General features: G+C 42.7%; 1 protein-coding gene across 3 annotated transcripts in view; it reads right to left on the reverse strand.

The window, feature by feature from the left end:
* Nucleotides 1-1,905: 1,905 nt before the first annotated feature.
* LOC125878602 (A-kinase anchor protein 2) overlaps nt 1,906-17,246 on the reverse strand; it is a 128,883-nt gene continuing 113,542 nt past the window's right edge. For 2 of the 3 annotated variants that reach the window (XM_049559894.1, XM_049559895.1), the window contains 7 exons: nt 13,706-13,927; nt 13,117-13,479; nt 11,371-11,469; nt 11,159-11,260; nt 9,526-10,984; nt 9,262-9,437; nt 1,906-6,586 (listed from right to left, as the gene is read on the reverse strand). In XM_049559894.1, the coding sequence (XP_049415851.1) occupies nt 6,458-6,586; nt 9,262-9,437; nt 9,526-10,984; nt 11,159-11,260; nt 11,371-11,469; nt 13,117-13,479; nt 13,706-13,927 (2,550 nt within the window). In that variant the 3' untranslated portion in view covers nt 1,906-6,457. The remainder of the gene's footprint in view (nt 6,587-9,261; nt 9,438-9,525; nt 10,985-11,158; nt 11,261-11,370; nt 11,470-13,116; nt 13,480-13,705; nt 13,928-17,246) is intronic. The other variant, XR_007447764.1, reaches the window with a different exon arrangement.

Below are 17,246 nucleotides of genomic sequence, written 5' to 3' on the forward strand. Positions count from 1 at the left end.
TCAGTGTTACACTTACTACAGACAGTACATACATAAGTGTGATGTAAAACATTTTAGAATATTGTTTTTATACTCAGAACACACAAATACACGGTAACAAATATATTTTATTTTTCCCACAAAAACAATGTACACAGTGTACATCCCAACCAACACAAAGTTGCACATACAGTGGTCTACATACAAAACAACAGATGAATTTACTGTATACAGTTACAGTAAAAAAACAAAAAACAAAACTATGCTGCCACATGGTCAACCAAAGTGGCTCGGATCTCATCAGAGATTATGGTCCTTGGCCTTCCTCGTCCTCGTCCTCCCCGTCCTCCTCCTCTTACTCTTAGTCCTCTGGCTCTGGCTCTGTTTCCAATGTTGGCATCCATTGCTCCAAAACAGAAAAGCTCACCTGTTGCCCCTTTATGCTAAAGCTCTGATTGCTAATTGTAAAACTGTGTGACAGGCGTTTGCCCATGTGATGAGTCAGTGTGCATAGTAGGGCAATTAACTTTAGAATTTTGAATGACAGTGTGTTCCTTGTGAAAACAAGAGATTTTCTTCATGAAAATTGTGCCAAATGCAGAGAATTGTGTGTAGTGTTTTGAAAAAAAGTGTGTTTTAGAACTGCAATTTGAGTGTAAAGGAGGAATTGTGCTTGTAGTTTAGCAGAATTGGTTCAGGGGGTTGGTGCATGAGTTACAAGTTGTGGTCATTGTGTCTCAAGTACCAGTATTTGTGTGTAAACAATTGAGAAAAACTGTAATCAACATGTTTAGAGTGCAAAATGTGAGAACACAGTATAAAAAAAAAAAAAAAAAAAGTCCATTACATATTCCCTGAGTCTTCCAGTTGCTTGATTTTTCCAACCATCAATCAAAAAAGCCAAAGAGATTCTCTTTAAATGATATAAAATAAGAAACAAACAGCAAATCCTCACAATGGAGGAGGTAGAACCAGTTTAGGTTTTGGACCATAAATGAGAGCGACAGTGTACACTTGTTTTTTGTTTTCAGTGTGCTTGTGATGGTTGAAAACTGATGTAAACTGTATATACATGAAACTAAAGAAGAGCCCTTCTGTTTTTAAACACAAAAAACCATATTATTCTCTCTTACTCAATTTATTTTTCAATCAACACTTGAATTTGTGCATTTTCATTAAAAAAAAATGAGAAAAATGCATTTTTGTCAAAGATAGTCATTTTTAAGTATAAAATAAACTTCACATTTACATTTTTTTTTCTAATTTCCTTACATCAGTTTGAATTGTATAAATGAAAAAAATAATATTAATAATACTGAAAATAATACTCTGTTTGGGGGCGGCACGGTGGTGTGGTGGTTAGCACTCTCGCCTCACAGCAAGAGGGTTGCCGGTTCAGTCCCAGGCATGGGAGCCCTTCTCTGCGGAGTTTGCATGTTCTCCCCGTGTTGGTAACTCTAAATTGTCCATAGGTGTGAATGTGAGCGTGAATGGTTGTTTGTCTCTATGTGTGTCAGCCCTGCAATAGTCTGGCGACCTGTCCAGGGTGTACCCCGCCTCTCGCCCGATGTCAGCTGGGATAGGCTCCAGCCCCCTAACGACCCCCAACAGGATAAGCAGTTACAGAAAAAGGATGAATAAAGAGTACTCCCACTAATATTCCATTAGCATTTGCCTCTCATGACATAGATGGCACAAAAAAGTGTCCATGAACGTAGAAGGTCAAGGAAACCCGTAACGTGATGTCCTCATATGAGGACACAGGGTCTCAGGAGGATAGAGGCTTGACATTTTTACAATTTGAGAATGTAAGAATTTCTTTAGGCCTACAACACTAATATATATGTGGCTCTAGAGCTGCAGCCCCTGAGTTAACTGGTAATCATAAGCTCATTAACATGAAGAACCACTCAGAAATCCCACATGTACAGGTTTTGTTTTTAATGAGAAAATATTCATAATATGTATAGTAGGTGTATAACTGTGAGCCTTACATGTGCTATAAAATAACAAAGCAGAGTATGAGCATACAAGTGGTTAACATAGGAAAAGAGGTTATACTGTATACTGTATAATAAGATTGCTTCAACACACACACACAGACAGTCCCACACTGAAGCTCGGGCGCTCCTGCAGGTGAAAACAAGCTCCCAGTATTTTAAAATGATAAATAAATCATCTCTGCACCATGAATTCAAACAACAAAAGCATAATAATAATAATAATAATAATAATTATAATAAATCACACAATTAGAACTCCTCTGAGTGTGCATGATGTCTGTTACCATTTCAAAAGCTTTGTATCCAATGAGAACTCAAATTTCAATTGTGTCCTAAAAGATGACATGAGGACAGCGTGTGTGTGTGTTTGTGTACAATAAAACAGTTTTACAACGTGCTGCAGCAGCTACAGTAAACTAGGGAGGAAGCCATTTGCTTTTGTTGCTTAAAACTCAAATCGTGCTGTGAATAAAGCTCAGATACAGTAGATGCTCAGCTGGCATCCAGAACAGGCCACTGTAAAACTATCATCCGTCACAAAGGATCTGTATCACCATGCCATTCATCCTGAATAAAAAATGTCTGTTCACTCTCCTCTGCAATCGAATATCTCTCACATGGTAAAGCAAAAAATACCATTTTGTTCATCCTTTAAGTCATGTCGCAAAATGACTCTCACATCAGCGTCAGCGGCACTGTACCTCAACACAATGTTCTGCTGCACCACCATCAAATCTCAGTCTCAAAAAATATTTTTCATCACATGTCCGAAAACAAGACAGAGGAGGATTCTGTGGAACCAATGTTGGTTTTGTTTCGGGGGAAATGGGCACATCGCATAGGCACGAGTCCTCGGTTCTTACTTCCTCTTGGTGGCTGCTGGCACTACGTTTCCCTCAGAGAGCAAATAGATAATTAAATAGAGTCAGATAAGTTGCACTCAGGCTGGGACTGTCCCAATAAATATAATAGAGAGTCATTATTGTCAAGGGTTAGTATGTGTCCCACAATTCTTTATCTTCTGTGCAAGTTTACCTCAGTTTTAATGATATAGAATTTATTCAGTGTGTTTGTGAGCAAACACAAAGGTCAGTGCCTGGCCGAAGGACACTTACAGGACAAGACACGCTAGCAGATGCTGTGATCGACCTAGGGTTTACAGGATAATCTTTCTCACCATCTTCCTGACATCCTTATGCCGAAAGAAAATCTCAAAGGCTTCAATAAACAAGCTAAAAAGACTGACAAACAAAATCACTTTGCTACTTTTCAGTTAAAGTGGTTCAAAAATACTGTTTGTACAGCCACGCTGACACATTTCTACTTTCAATTCTCATTTAAAGGAACAGTTCACCCCTTATCGAGAATACATATTTTTTCCTCTTACTTGTAGCGCTACTGATCAGTCTAGATCATTCTCGCTTAAGCTGCTGGGTGTTGGAGATATCCACCGTAAAGATGTCTGCCCTCTCTAGAATATAATGGAACTAGATGGCATTCGGCTTGTGGTGCTGGAAATGCCAAAAACATTTGAAAAACTCAACAGCGATGCCTCTATCCAGAAATCATGACCCTGTTGTGAGCAGTTTCATATAAGAACTATTTTTTTTTGCTACTGAACTACACCCACCAACTATATCACCACGCAGAAGGAAGCGTGCATCTACTGCTAGCTGCCATATCTTCACTTAGCTAGCTAACGTTACAGCTTAGCGATGAAGAATGCCATTAATATTTACATCTCGTGCTGTCATAAGCATGAGCCTCTTGTCCATGAGTAGATGCACACTTCCTTCTGCTTCCTACCCATAATCAAAAATACATATTTTTCTTATTGCCTTACCTCTTTGTGAGCAGTTTCATGTCAGAACTATTTTCTTTCTATGGAAATATATCCGCCAACCATATCACCACACAGAAGGAAGCGTGCATCTACTGCTAGCTCACCTATCAATACTAGCTAGCTAGCTAACGTTACGGCTTACCCAATAAAAACACCATTAATTACACTCATGAACAAGAGTCTCGTGCTGTCACAAGCACGAGACTCTTGTTTGTGAGTAGATGCACACTTCCTTCTGCTTCTGATTTAAAATCAGAAATATATATTTTTCTTCTTACCTTACCTCTTTGTGAGCAGTTTCATGTTGGAACTATTTTCTTTCTATGGAAATATACCCGCCAACCATATCACCACATAGAAGGAAGTGTGCATTTACTGCTAGCTCACCTATGACCACTAGCTAGCTAGCTAACGTCACAGCTCAGCTGAGGAGAGCACCCTTAATTTTTACATCTTATGCTGTCAAAAACAAAGCCTCCTGTCCGTGAGTAGATGCACTCTTCCTCCTGTGGGGTGATATGGTTGGCAGTTGTTTGGTACAAAGAAAATAGTTCCATGAAACCACCCACAACAAGGTCTGTGGATTATCTTGAATAAACAGGTCATGATTTCTGGAAAGAGACACTGATGTTGAGTTTATAAAATTCATTTTTTTTGCAGCACCACAAGCCTAGTTCCATCTAGTTCTGTTATATCGGAAATAAGGCAGACATCTCTACTGCCAATATCTCCAACACTCGGCAACTCACATCAAAACAATCTAGACTGATAAACAGCACTACAGGTAAGGGGCAAAATATGTATTTTTGATTTGGGGGTGAACTGTCCCCTTAAAGACAATCCTCTAGGCTACAGGGATTACTCCTGTTTCAATGTGTTTAGTTTTGAAGCTGAACTTTGCTTTCCACACCTGGACAATCCACAGTATCGCAGTAAATCATTCATCGTTCATTTAAAACAGGAAGTCACATCCTGTAAAATCAAAGCTCACAATATATTTAGTAAAAAAACTGACAACCCCAACACATGAACCTCCCCTGTTACGTTATTATCATACAAAATGAGCAGAAGTTGAGCCTGTAGTTAGGGCCTGTTAATGAGCCTTTGCAATGTCGGTTACCTTCTGCTTGTTGTGTGCTTGTGTCAGGTTAGGAAAGGAGTGTCATTCCATGCACACAATCAGAAACTTCTTAAATAGATTTTTTAAAAGCGTAGGCGGACTGTTCTCTAAATAACAACATTCTGTTTTTGGTAAAACAACTTTTTTTTTTTTATAAAACGCTTTTTCAATATTTTTCATCAAACTTTATCCTCAGCTAGCAAGGTATAGTAGATACACGGCAGTCGCCCTCACTGGAATCTTAACATACATGTTCATATATCAAATACACAATCCTACCTCAGTATAATACATGAAACAACTGCTTACATCAGAAAGCACAGGTCAACAAAGCGACGTAGCCAGCGAAGGTAAAATAAGTGATTTACTTTAGGATATAAAAGCCCTCGACCCAGCCCTTTATTTCATACACACTCTGACTGAAGTGACGCAAACATGACCCGCAGTTAGCTTCCCTCTTTCCCATGTGTCCGTCACTTAATAGACATGAAGTCACTGAAGAATAGTGTTTTATAGACAGACTTTCTATCTAATGTGGTATTTTCTCTAAGGTCTACTGAAACTGCAGAATAAGAGAAGATAAAATACATCATACATATCGTGCATCCAACAATCACTGACGATCTAAGGCAAAGTTGAACCTTGATGCTAGTTTTTCAAATTTCCTCGCTAGCATTCAACAGTTCAAGGACCCTCAAGTCGGCACTTAAGATTTATTGCAGATGCTTAAAAGGATTGCAAAAGCTCCCACCGACATGCCGTACATGTGTTATATCTGTGGTGTGTTGTGGCACTACAGGATGCAGAAGGTTAAACTTTACGGGCTCTGAAGGTGATGCTCCCATTTGTTTAAGTGCCTGGAAAACATTGCAGCATCATCAAAATCTGACAGATATCAGGCCTCGCTTTGTCTCCTCTCTTTAACTCCTTTCAGTTAAAAGTTTCTTCCTAGTCACTCTGCATATGCCTGTTGTCGTTTGCAACCCTCTCCACACATTTTGAATTGAACATTGGGGTTATTATCAAGCACCCACTGCCAAAACCATCATCAGCAAGTCTCAGGCAACCAGTCAAAATAAAATCTTTAGATTGATTCTTTAGATCTCAGCCCATATTTCAATAAAAAAAAAACAGGTAAATGAAAAATCCTATGAATATTTACGTCATTCAGCGTCTACCAACTATTAAAAACCTTCAATTCCCAATGCACTTCTGAGCAGCGCTCTTAAACCACCATCAAACCCTTTCAAAGTGTCTCTTGCATCATCTCAACACTTCAAATGTCTCTCACGTACTCAGTCTCTTCACATACTGTCGGCCTTCAATCCTCTAAAATCCACAACTCGATGCATCTCTTCGATGAGCCCCATTGGTCAAGCCAGTGGGTCATGTGATCAGAATACTATGAATGAAATAAATACTGTTTCCTTTCCACATCGTCGCTGCGTTTTTCCTTCAGTCTCTTCCTCCTCCTTCCCTCTCGGTCCCTTAACTGTCTCTGGAAGGAGCAGTCTACTCCTCCTCCTCCTCTTCCTCCTCCTCTTCTTCTTCTTCCTCTCCTTCCTCGTTGGCATAGATACCGGCTTCCCACTTCCGCGCCATGTCGCTTTTCCTCCTGGTGACGCGAGTGGCCTCCAGAACCTGTCAATCGCAAGACAATCAATTAGATCTGAGCACAGTCTGAGTTAATGGTTAGCATAAAGTGTTCACTGAAAAAAACCCATGCTTTTCCACGGCTCAAGGGATATAACAGAATCACAAAAACAAGACACACCACAGTGGCTTTAAAAAGGCATGCAGTGTATATCAAAAACTGAGGGAGCGCTTGGTTAAACCATCCAGCAGTAATGGAGTCCTTAAGACGTATCTATCACAATAAACCACCAAATGAAGCGCACCTGCAGTATTTGACGGTAAAAAACAAAAGTCACTTTACTCCATGTCAGAGAGAGTTTCATGCTTTATCACTAGATTTGCTCCATTAATATATGTTCCCCAATTACCGTTCCCCCAAGGCCCACACATTCACACACACATAAGCTCATCTACACACACAGGAAAGACGTCTTTGTGAGCAGGGATCCAAGGTGAAGGGAAGACTGTGGGTAGAAAATGATGGACGCTAAATGATTGCCAAACACTGAGCCCTACTTAAGCTTCTACTTGAGTAGTAAGTAGAAGTGTTGATGCTTGCTAATATGTCTACGACCTCCAGCTGATGGTGATCACAACACAGACATACACCACATATAACTAACTAACTTAGAAAAGCTTATCTTTTTAAAAACATATTATTTAACAGTTGTATACTGTTTGAATAAAACATGCTGTGTATTCAGAAGGAAAAAGATGATATATTTGAAACCATATATACATTAATTTGACAGAAAAGAATCATTATCTGAGGTTTATTATCCAAGAACTGGACATTTATTCAGTTTTGTCATCCAAAATAATGAAATAATAATAAAGCTATACAATGCAGGACCGTCTGTAAACATGCTCGCTGGTGAAAGTAGAAAATGCCAACCATGGGTTCACTCTGGATTGGCATTTCGCCTCACTATATTTGTGTTTTTTTAAATGCCTGCTGCTTACAGTCTGACAGCTTGTTGGTACCTTTTTGTAAAGCCTCAACTTCATCTGAGCGCTGTGGGGGTACACGCCCATAAATGATCCGAACACAGAAAATATAAAGAAAATAAGAAACTACAGGCAGAGGGCAGAGTGAAGACAGATAAAGGGATTACTTCTTTTTAGGAAGATCCTGCATAGTATTTCTTTAAGTAGCGCACATCTCCTATTTTATTTTATTACTGGTGCTGTATATGTGTTGTATACAAGGGGAGGCAAATGCATAACACTGTGCATTGGTGGAGGGGAGGTCAAAGGTCACACCAAATCCATGGACAAGCACATGCAGCACCAACACCACAGAGCAGAACAGTAATGCAGTGAGACCAGAAGCAGACCTGGGATCAGATAAGTGACGGTCAAAGGTTTCGAACTAAAACAATGCATTCCCATCTATATGGGTCGGACCACTTTCATATACGGGGGGCTGAGAGAAGTGACATAGTTTGTGTTCCTTCCTGTTGACTCATCTACAATGTTGTGACCATTTCTTGGGGAAGAAGAAAGTGTTTGCTCATGGAAAACTCCGCTCTTGCAGCTCTTCTGTATTTGGTAACTTTCTCCTCTTTGTCAGCTGAACTTAGGTCACCCTCTGAAACAAATAGCTTTAATATCCTCTCCTAGTCACTGTGTATAATAATTTCAAGGCAGCAGTAGCTCAGTCCAAAGGAACTTGGCTTGGGACCCAGAGGGTCACCGGTTCAAGTCCCTGTATGGATCAAGTATGGAGCATGGACTGGTATATGATATAGAGTGTGCTGTCTTGGTCTATTAACCCATAATGATCTTCAGCAGTTACAGAAACAGGCCAAATATACACGGGAATGCATCACTTTTTCTGAGACTTTACATTTTAGTCTGACCCAGATCTGTCAGTGAAGGCCGCTCATGGAGTGAACAGGTTTGAGGTGAGACAGGTACCTCATTGGTTACCTCGTTGGCCAGCAACAAACGGGCATACTGACCGACCAGCAGGAGGGAAGCAACAGTACAAAGAGTCAACACATGTGATGGATAAACAATAACAACATCAGCGGGTGACAACAACCCTTGCAGTATATGATCTGTTGGTGCCATGTCATTCATTAATCTATTCTCCTCTGTGAATATTAAATCAAGTGTATGGTGCTTATGAACAGGTGGAGAAGTGAAACGTCTGTGACATTTCCTGGTGATGTAACTTTTTCCCACCATGTGAGCCAATCATTCTTCACACAGTTATTATGACAGTTTAGTCCGCCACAATACAATACTTCTCAGCAGAGACCTAATTCTGAATAATGACACACTGCCAGACGTATTCAGATACAAAAAAAATGGGAAAGATGGAGTCAGGACAGAAATCCCCCAGCGTCTGTGACTTACTTTCAGTTTCACTTCCTGCTTCAGGCTGGGAAATTCCCTTTGGTGTTATACAGTATTAGCTAATGCCAGCAGGCTAAGGATGGAAGCATTCAGCCATGTTGACATTACCAATTCCCACTGAGCCACAAGAGCCAAACAAGCACGTAATGTGGGATGAGCTGGGGTCACTCACTACACTTTGGCAGCTTTGTTGCATGTGTCTTATGTCCAGACGTTCAACAAGAACTTCGACAGGCTTATTTAGTTACATTTCATTTACTGACAGTAAGAGTTGTCCTTCCTCTGCTAATCTAGTTTATCAAGGTTCAAACACTCACACTGTTGTCCTCTAGCTTCTCCCTCCTCTTGACTTTGTGTGTTTCATAGTCTTCCATTAGCGTCTGCATGAAGTTTTTGGGCCGTCCTCCAGAGTCCTCGCTGCCGGCGTCAGACAAGGCTCCGTCTGAAGGCGAGGGTGAGACAGGTGGTGCAGGTCGAACCTTCTCGATTTTTCCTGCACATCACGGAAAAAAGTTAGATATGTCTGTTGGAGCATGGGTGGCAAGTTCTACTGCAACAACAACACCTTAGTGCTCACTAACCTGGTGCTGTCTTTGCTGTCAGTGTGAGTCTTGCTGGCAGGCTGTTGCTCTTCATCTTATCTGCTGGGGAAATCTTAGTCTGCTGCATCCCCGACCTCACAGAACCGAGACTGTTGTATGAAGGGTTGCTGGGGCGGACGATAACAACAGGTTGCTCCTTCCTCTGTTTCTTCAGCTCCTCCTCCCTCTGCTGAGCCGCTCGGATCTCCTCTTCAATCATGGACAAAGTTCGCTGCTTCTTGGAGCGCAGGCGGAACGGGCCGCTCGCTGCCTCTGCCTCAGGGCCTCGTGTGGCTGCCGCCGTGCTGCGCAGTTCGGCTGCTTCGGAGTATTTGCTGAAGTAGCTGAATTCTGGTTTTTCTGGGCTCGGAGGAGAAGGGGGACGGTAGACTGGGGTCGGCCTGGAAACTGGAGCTGCACAGACAGGTGCAGGAGCTGGAGCCGGGGCTGAGGAGGCGAGAGCTCTGGCATAAGAGGACTGGATTTTGATTCTGGGGCCTCCGTCTCTGGGTCTCTGGGGTGGAGAGACAGGCTGAGAAGGAGGTGGAGAAGGCGTCTGGAGCTGTGTTTGCTGTGCTGGACTGGAGGGCTGCTGCTGCTGCTGCTGCTGCTGCACAGCATGTTCGGACTCTGAAGGCTTCTCTTGGGCAATGACTCTTACTTCTGGTCGTCTGTCTGGCTGAGGCGACACGTCGAATGGAGCAGGACTGGAGGACACTGGTGACTGGAGGCTGGGAGCTCCACCAGAAGACACAGGAGAGGAAGAAACTGGCACTGGGCTACTCGTAGAAACTGAGGATGGAGACACAGGGGCGCTAGGTTGGGAGGAATTCAAGTCAGATGCCTGCCACTCCCCTCCATCCCGAGCTGCCAGGGCATTTTGGATGGCATTTTGGACAAGTACCCCTGCGTGGTACTCCAGGTCGACTTCCGTTGGACTGCTGCTGGTCTGCCCATTGACTGGCGTGGTGGGCTGGGGGGTGGGCGGTGACACCGGGGTAAGCGGCAGCGGGGTAGGCGGTAGCGAAGCCCCGCTGTCAGAAACGTTATCCAAGCTAAACACAGTGGTGTCCTGAGAACGGACAGATAACTCGTCTAACCCTGAGTCAGACTCCTCTGGGTGGAAACCTGGATTGAAATGGCTCTTCCCTTCCTCCTCATCAGGCAGGATTGTCATTACAGCTCGTGCACAAGTGAATTCTGTCGCAATTCCTTCATCAGACCAGGTCACGTGACCCTCCCCGGTTTCTTCGACAATGTCACTGCTCCCCTGGCTGCCCCTGGATTTTGAAAAAGGTTTGGCGGAGTATATTTGAGGAGCTACGTCCCTCTTGGTTTGTCCCCCTTGGAGAAACTGCTTCCTGGCAGAAGAGAAGTCGATCTGCTCCTCCACAATGTCGTCTTTCCTGTTTAGCTCAGGATCGAAGGTTACCATGGTGGGAGGACCTGACACCTGGGGCTGCAAATAGAGATGGGAGGACAGAATACAAAGGAGAGTTAGAAGGTTAGAAGGAAATGTACAACAACAAGGATCACCCTCGCACGAAATATAAAAAGCTCAACAAATCTAACACTGATGATCAAACATCATCTTCATATCCTGCGTCACTGGTCCTATGTGTGTGTGAGTTACCTGTGTGTATGTATAAGTTTGACCCTGTTTCTGCTGTTTCCTCTCCTGGTATTTCTTGAGAGACTCAAGCTGCTCTGCATCCAGCTGTTCTTCCAAAGGAACCTAAAATTAATAATAATAATAATTAAAAAAATCAACCAAAAGACCAATGAGTCAGTTTGTCAGGAGGTCGATGGAGTCAAAATTGAAAACAAAGATGAAATGGAGGCTACCTCCTGGGGAGGGTTCCACCAACGCTGGGCGATGCCAGGGTTTTTCTTCACTGCCTGGTCTTTGATCAGCTCCTGACGCTCACGCTCCAGCTCCTGAACCTGGGAAAGGAGGAAAGAGGGCGATGAATATTCAGGCAGCATGGTGGTGCATGGTGTCCCAGTGGATGAGTGGGTGCTCTCCAGGTACTCCCGCTTCCTCCCACAGTCCAAAGACATGCAGGTTAATTGGTGACTCTAAATTGTCCGTAGGTGTGAATGTGAGTGTGAATGGTTGTCTGTCTCTATGTGTCAGCCCTGTGATAGTCTGGCGACCTGTCCAGGGTGTACCCCGCCTCTCGCCTAATGTCAGCTGGGATAGGCTCCAGCCCCCTAACGACCCCCAACAGGATAAGCAGTTACGGAAAAAGGATGAATAAAGAGTACTCCCACTAATATTCCATTAGCATTTGCCTCTCATGACATATTAGCAAACAAAAACAGGAGAAAGATTAGAAGTCACTTTGCCCCTGCTCCCATCCAATGGACTGTGTTCAGGGTCTGCTGACAGGTGTTACAGGAAATACCTGCTTTCCATCGCCTCACCAACCAGCTGTTTGCTAGAGATCAAGAGATAGGCTCACAAACACTGCAACTCGACTGATAATGATCTTGTTTTCCATGTTTTGTTTTATATTTGTTTCCACTGGTCATCACTGTTCCCTTATCTGTGATGACAATATGAACCACAACTAACCTTGTGGGCGGTCGCATCATGTGCTCGTGTTACACAGGATTAATACACTTTCAATTTGAAAACTGCTTTCCCTTAAACTCTAATTTCTCGATTTTATGAGTTGATTTTTTATGATTTGAACTGTATTGTGATGAGTACAGTATAAGCTGTATGTAAAGATGTAGATGAATCAAGTACAAACATATAACCTAATACCGTACCTGAGAAATAATACATTTTGTACATTTTTAACTCAACACTTTGGGACTATTTCCACACATATTCATATTTTTTAGGCCTGTGTTTTAATGCTGAAGCTGGTTTCTTAAACCTTAGAGAAAAGGCCTGACTTGTCAACTTTGAGTGAAAGCCATGAATATATACTGTACTTCTCTTGAGCAGGGTTGATTAGTTCATGGGCCACATACAGCACACCGACTTCCCATTAACCTCTGTGAAGAAATAGGATCTGGATCATTTGGACAAATAGACAAATAGAAACAGCAGTACGACTTCTGTGCAAGTTTTACACCTAGCAAAGTCATCGAGTGGGCCAGATTGGACCCTTTCTGGCCCACGGGCCATATGTTTGACACCCCTGCTCTTGAGAATCTTATTTTACCTACGAAGAAAAGCTCAGCCATCATGTTTTTTCTTCAAGATAAAAACCTGGTTTTGACATTTTTACAATAAAAAAGGAAGACTAATTTTAGGATTGATATGTATTAATACCATCAGTCATTAATTTGAAGCTTAAATTTTCATTTTTAAGCTCACCCTGTCACAATGTAGCCGCCATTTTATTGTGTCTCATGCAACAAAGCATGCAGTTTACATTAATGCTTGTTTACTTTATGTTCATTTGGTAGAACATTTACCAGCCTTCCTCTGCTCTCTTATTACAAGCACATGTCAATACAGACACAGAGTCTAGACTCTCAATAACATTACTGCTGTGTTGTTTGTGTTACTGCATGTTTCTTCTGTTACTGAGCTGTTACATAAAGCTGATGCATTATATAACAGCCATTTACCTCCTCCGAGGGTCGCCTCCTTGTCACCCTGACCTGCTGCTCCTCTCCAGGGGTGAAGAGTTTCGCCGGCCGCTTCTCCTCGTGAAACGATCTCAGCTCAAACCTCGCCCTGCTGCTCGCCGACTCCTCTGCCTGCACGTGACCGTTGGTCCTCACAGCAGAGTCGTCCTGATGGAGGAATGTGGTCTGTCTCTGACCCTCCACGACGACCGACTGGTGGCTGATGGGAGAGGAGGCGGACACGCAGACGGAAGGAGAGTTTCCGTCAATGCTGATTGTTTTGATGTGTTCTGGGGGAGAAGAGTTTCCGTTGGTGGGGGTTTCTGAGGCGGCGTCTAAAACCTGGTCCAAGTAGCGGATCTCCTGTGGACGCAGCAGATAAAAACATTGCCATCATGTACTACTATTGTATTATAATGACGGTTATATAAGAAAGTTATCATTTTTCATATTTCAACATAATTAAACAGTCTTAAAATGATTTATGACAAAGTTCTGAACAATTTTAGGGATCACATCAATTTTGAAATCATCCTAAAAGAATTAAAAAAATAACAAGAATTTGGTCTTTCTCAGAGAAGCTGCATACCTGCATCACCTCGCTGTCAGGAGTCTCCACTTTCACACCAACTGCATTGTGGGCTCGGTTACTGGGGCTGCTGAGGCAGCCATGTTGGATCTGCTGGCTCTCCACTTCCATGGTTGCAGGCCTGTCAGAGATAACGCTGACCGATTCCTGGAAACTGACGCTCTTCAGGGCTCGCTCTCGTGGCGTTGTGTCACTGACATCCTCGGCTGCCCGCCACGATTTCTGTGTCAACAAGCAAACAAAAGACAAGGTTCAGGGATACGGTATGGAGAGGCTGTACAACACAATGTTTGCTCAAAGTAAATGAGAACTTGCTTTACTGATCCTCAGAGACCAGACTCTTCCTAATCTCTAAATAAACACACACACATAACACATACAGACACACATCACACATATAAATCTGTCTGCATTGCAGCAGACATGTAAGTTAAACCTCTGCAGCAGCAGCAGCAGCAGCAGCAGCAGCAGCAGGGCTGTGTGCTGACTGCTTCCCACCACTTGGGGGCACCAACTCCCACTCTACTGCCTTACAACAGACCAGAAACATGACAACCTTCTGTAGTATTGTAACTACTCTATTTTTGTTCAAAGACCTTCATGGTTCTGTAAATGAATCAGTGTGCTGAATACCTGGCATTTAATTAAAATACAGCAAGTCTTCCTGCCTTAGATTTTATGTAATACTCTATTAATCAGCCAGATTGGCAGGTGGGATGGCAGGTTATCAATGCAATAGGTTTTTAAGAAATGAATATTCAAGAAGAGAAAGCATCAGGGAGGTATCTTTAGCTTTTACAACTGCGGGTGAAGAGTACCAAAACTGTATGTTCCTGCTCACAGTATGTATCGATCAAACAGCTTTTATCTTTTTTATCTAAGGATCTGAGTTCGACGTCATCACTTGACAGTGTCACATAACGATGGTTCGGCATAATGTTCGTCTGACGTGTATCACGAGCAAGAGAGTTGTCAGATAGTCCAGGTTCTGCAGTTTTGATATCTTCATATTTGCTGTTATACACACTTCCACTCTCTGTACCTTCCTGACCTCAGCTGTTCACAGAGCGGCGTCAGTGGTGCGTTTTTGGATGAAGTGCCTGGCTCAAGGCCACATCATCAGGAGTTGTTGTGATAGGACGGAATGTATCTTCCGAAACCTAAATTTCCCTGCCAAGGCAGACACACAGCCTGTAGAAACTGAAGGTATAACTGCTGGATGATGAAATAGGTATGTAATCAAATGATCCTCGAAATGAATTTAAACATACCGTAATGCACTGCATGCATTATGATGTAATCATATTGAGGGATATGAGTTAATACAGCTACTCAATATAATTCTTATATCATCGCTGGAGCAATAACCACAAATTAACGCAATACTGTGATGTTACATGAATCATCAGGGGTTCTTTGGGGGGTACTTTGACTACCTTTTTTTCCTACATTTTGAGAACTAAATTCTGATTTTAAAAAGTTACATTTATCATTTTCTAAAATATACAAATTTAAACCCATATTTTACTGCCTCATTAACTTGTGGAAGGAATCTGGGGGCATTTGGCATGTCAAATAATCAGAAGGTCCATAGTTCAAGCCCTACAGTCTATGTGTCGAAGTGTCCTTGGGCAACCCCAAATTCCAAATCCATGTGTGCGTGTGAATGGTTATCGTTCCTGACCTACATGGTAGTCTCCGCCACCTGGGTGTGAATGTGTGTGTGTGACCTGTGTAGAGGACACATTGGTAGACACATTGGCATTCAGGGATCAAACCTTTTGACCTTCTGCTTTTGTGAATCATCCACCCGACACATTCCAGATCCACTGTTAGCAAGAAGCTACACTTACAGACTCCTGTCTCTTTCTACACAGGCCGCTAACAAATACTCTATTGGCTTTCTGTTTTACTGCCTTGTACCAAGCACACCTCTATTCCCAGGATGTGTTTACTTCCGCGAGGGGCTGTTGACCCCCCCGTCTTTGTAACATACGAGTGTGTGTGGGGGGGGATTTAATGAGGACCACTTCAGTGAATTGGTTGAGTGTTCAGTTAAAACACACACAGCCGTAAAGAGGAAGTCTTTGCTTTGTACCCTCTCTTAGACACTCTACCAAACCGCCATTTAATGATATTCATGGAAATTTCTACTAATTTCAACTCTCAGCGTGAGGTATATCTGCTGAATTCAGTGGCAGATTTCAGCCAGACTTTGTACCAACACAAAAAGGGTGGCCTAGCCTTCATCTGGATCATTTTGTTCCATTAACTACTCCTCTTCTCTTCTCCCCCTCATCCCCTGTTTCCCTCTTTACTGCTCTTTTCGCACCATTTTCTTCCTCTCTCTTCTCTGTGAGTGTTTGAGAAACAGTGGTCACTGAAGTCACATGGTGATAATAACACCCTGCCTCTCCTCAAAAAGCCTTCTCCTGTCTTGACTGAAGCAACACTCTCCTCCTCCCTGCTATTCTCATGTCTCCTGTTTCTACTGAGAGAAAAAAAACATTCTCTGAGGGTATTTTGTTGACCCATCTGGCTCAGTCACATGCTCATACTGTCTCATACTGTCTGTGGCATATATAAATCAGAACGAAGACGTTCTCTTAAAGGAATACCTCACAGATTTTCAATTCAGGTCTGCAGATGTCAGAGTGTAGGACATTTTGGTGTAATATAACATCCATTTTGCTACTTGGTGTCTGAAGTTTGGGTCGGTTCAATTAAACTCAAGTTCGTTTGCCCCCTACGTGCAGCTCGTTTGGGCAGGTGTGAACACATCAATCACACCAAAACAACCAGGCCGAGACCTTCTTGAAGAGGTGGTCTCAGTCTGGTTACAAACGAAATCTGTTGTGGTTCGTTTGTGGTGAGAACGTGTTCCAACCTCGATCTGAACCAACTGCAGTCACATGACACATTGTTTGGGTTAAACATGAGCATGTTACAGTCCTGGAGGATTATTAATGTGCACCTCCTCCTGTACTGCCTTAATATGCACATTCAGCACATCCAATGCATCAAAACATTGTTTTCTAGTTGGAGCCGCGCCTCGTTTTCAAACTATGGTTTGACTAAAATGAACAATGACAGCAATATAGTCCACGATGAGCAGCGCTAAAATCAACCTGCGTAGTTGTCCCTCCATTGTGACATTAGAAAGTGTCACATTTATCTTGCAAGTGTACTCTTCCTCAGAGTTTTGTTTACTTCCTGGATTTTTCCCCACATGGTCATTCTGACCAATCAAGAGCAGCTTTCTCACACAAGGCATTTGATCTGGTCCACTTGTAAATGCTGCCGTGAGAACACGATCTAACTCTAGGCAATTATGCAACTTTGTAACAAAATTAGTCCCTGATTTGGACCAAAGCAAGACAACTTTAGGTCTGAAAGCATCCGTGAACAAACAGTAGCTCTGTGAGGCTGTACTTTGGGACAGTAGAGGTTTGAGCTAAATGCTTACATCAGCATGTCAACCGGCTCACCATGACAATGATATTGACGATGCCAAGCAGACTTACTATGACTATCATTTTAG

This window comes from Epinephelus fuscoguttatus, linkage group LG18, assembly GCF_011397635.1.
Source record: "Epinephelus fuscoguttatus linkage group LG18, E.fuscoguttatus.final_Chr_v1".
Classification (NCBI taxonomy): Eukaryota; Metazoa; Chordata; class Actinopteri; order Perciformes; family Serranidae; genus Epinephelus; species Epinephelus fuscoguttatus.